Source organism: Physeter macrocephalus, chromosome 21 (genome assembly GCF_002837175.3).
Source record: "Physeter macrocephalus isolate SW-GA chromosome 21, ASM283717v5, whole genome shotgun sequence".
Classification (NCBI taxonomy): domain Eukaryota; kingdom Metazoa; phylum Chordata; class Mammalia; order Artiodactyla; family Physeteridae; genus Physeter; species Physeter macrocephalus.
In genome coordinates this window covers 90,277,783-90,279,970 of record NC_041234.1, presented here as the reverse complement: position 1 = coordinate 90,279,970, position 2,188 = coordinate 90,277,783, and the positions used below count along the sequence as shown (strand labels likewise).

The 2,188-nt window shown below is 44.1% G+C and overlaps 1 protein-coding gene across 1 annotated transcript; it reads right to left on the bottom strand.

Moving 5' to 3' along the window:
• Nucleotides 1-256: 256 nt before the first annotated feature.
• On the bottom strand, nt 257-1,597 carry LOC102991119 (peptidyl-prolyl cis-trans isomerase D-like). Its single transcript, XM_024128236.3, is given in 2 exon segments — nt 257-1,091; nt 1,265-1,597. Coding segments are annotated over 2 exon segments (1,113 nt in total). The 3' UTR covers nt 257-311.
• Between the last annotated feature and the right edge of the window lie 591 nt (nt 1,598-2,188).

The window sequence follows — 2,188 nt, the reverse complement described above, 5'->3', positions numbered from 1 at the left end:
TTTTATTTTTTTATTGTTTTTAAGTTTTCATCTGTTTATTCAAACAAGATGCGTCTAGGAGTTTAAAATACGCTGGACACCATTATCCTTTGTGAGTAATGCAGAGAGCCATTTAAAATGAAATCAACTTCACCATATTTTGTAACACTGGTCTATTAAGAGTGAATCCCTGTGTATTCCTAGACTGTAAACAATGGGAACTGAAGTCTCAGAGGGAACACATTAGGAATCATACATAATAGACAAAATCCTTAAATTGTCTTCTTCGCTTTATACAATCAATGCATACTTAAGCAAAACTGAATTCCTTATTAAGCAAACATTTTTGCATAAGCTGCCTTCTCTTTATCTTTCTGTGCCTTTATCTTTTGCTTGACTCTTAGCAATTCTGCCTGGATAGCTTTATCCTCTGGTGCAATCTCCTGAGCTTTCTTAAGATCAGCCAATGCTGGATCGCATTCTTTTAGTCCTTGCCATCCTTGGGCTCTACGGTACAGTGCTTTGGTATTTGCTGGATCTATTTCAAGGGCCTCCAAACAACTGTTGACTGCTCCCTGCCAATCAGACATCTTCAGTTTCCAAGGGCCGATATTCAGCCCGCAGCTCAAAGTGACAGGCTGCAGCTTTGCTCCACTCGCGTTCTCAGTAGCAGCCTTCGAGCCTTCCACATACCTTAAAACTTTTGTGTAGTTTTTAATGGCCATCTCCCAGTTCTGGGATTTGAAAAAAGTATTTCCAATGTTTTTTAAGTCTTCCGTTATTAGTAAAATTTTATCTACATCTTTTAAATCTATGTCTGCATCCTCTGGGAAGTCTGGATGACTGTCACCAGATCCATCCTTTGGGAATATTCCCCACTCATCCCCTTCCTTCAGTTCTCCTCATTCTGCAATAACGTACAATTTGGCAGGTTTCTCACCTTTCACCTCCACATTTTCCAGAATCCTTGCCACACCCATTCCTTTAATCACTTGGCTAAACACCACGTGTTTCCCATCCAAGTGAGGAGTTGGAACCGTGGTGATGAAGAACTGAGAGCCGTTTGTGTTGCTGCCTGCATTTGCCATGCTCAGTAATCCCTCCTTATCATGATGTCCATTCTTATAACTTGAATGATGCAACATACCCCGATGGGGACATCTTGGAACAATGAAGATAAGAAGGCACAGGCACCACTAATGTCCTTTAGGAGCCTGGACATTAACCAGGTCTGCTAGTTTGCAAATCCCCTGACATCCCGGACATTAGCGATGGTTTTGTTGCTCTTATAATGGAAATGTTCATCTTCAAATTTTTCACCATAAATACTTTCTCCACCTGTCCCATTCTGATTTGACAAGTTTCCACCCTGAATCATAAATTTCTTAATAATTGGATGGAAAGGGCATCCTTTGAAATGGAGAGGTTTCCCAGTGGTGGGTCCAATGCCTTCTTCTCCTGTACACAATATACGAAATTTTTCTGCAGTTTTGGGTACAATATCTGCAAACAATTCCAAGGCAATTCGACCAACTCGCTCCCCTCCTATGTCCACGTCGAAGAAGACTCGGGGGTTACTGGGGTTGGAGGGCTTAGCCTGGGGGGACGGGTGCAACATTGTGGCCCACAGACGCGTTCGCGAGCGCCTGGGAACACCCCGTGGCCGCCGCACAGCCCGAACCCCCAAGTCGCTCCGTCTGCCAAGAATGGCAGCGCTGGCGAGCCGCTTCCGACGGGGGTCCAGAATCCGCGGCCCAACTTCTGGAGTCACCTCCCGACTTCCGCCGCCGCCGCCTCCGGCCCACTTCAATTTTTAAAGCCAACATTTGGACTATTAAGATAGTACCAACTAACCTTGCTACTTGCAAAGCAAATGCTTTAGTTAGTTGAGCTGTCAATGTGGACACATCCCAACATCTCTGTGTTCCCATTCAGCTACGATTCCTCCTCTATCAGCTCTATCATGTGATAAATTAGTCAGAAGCCTGGCAGTCCACCCAGATTTGCTTCATTCTCCAGCAGGGCAGGTGTATGTAACAACTCTTTGGCAGGAGCACAGATTTTTTTTTTTTTTCGGCCTGCTGAAAAAGATTCTCCAGTTGTCTTTAATGAATGCTGGCTTGATTCTAAGTTGGAGAATTCTCATGGTATCTCAAAGTACCACATGTCAACCTGAACAATCCATTTCCATACCCACTACACTGACTGA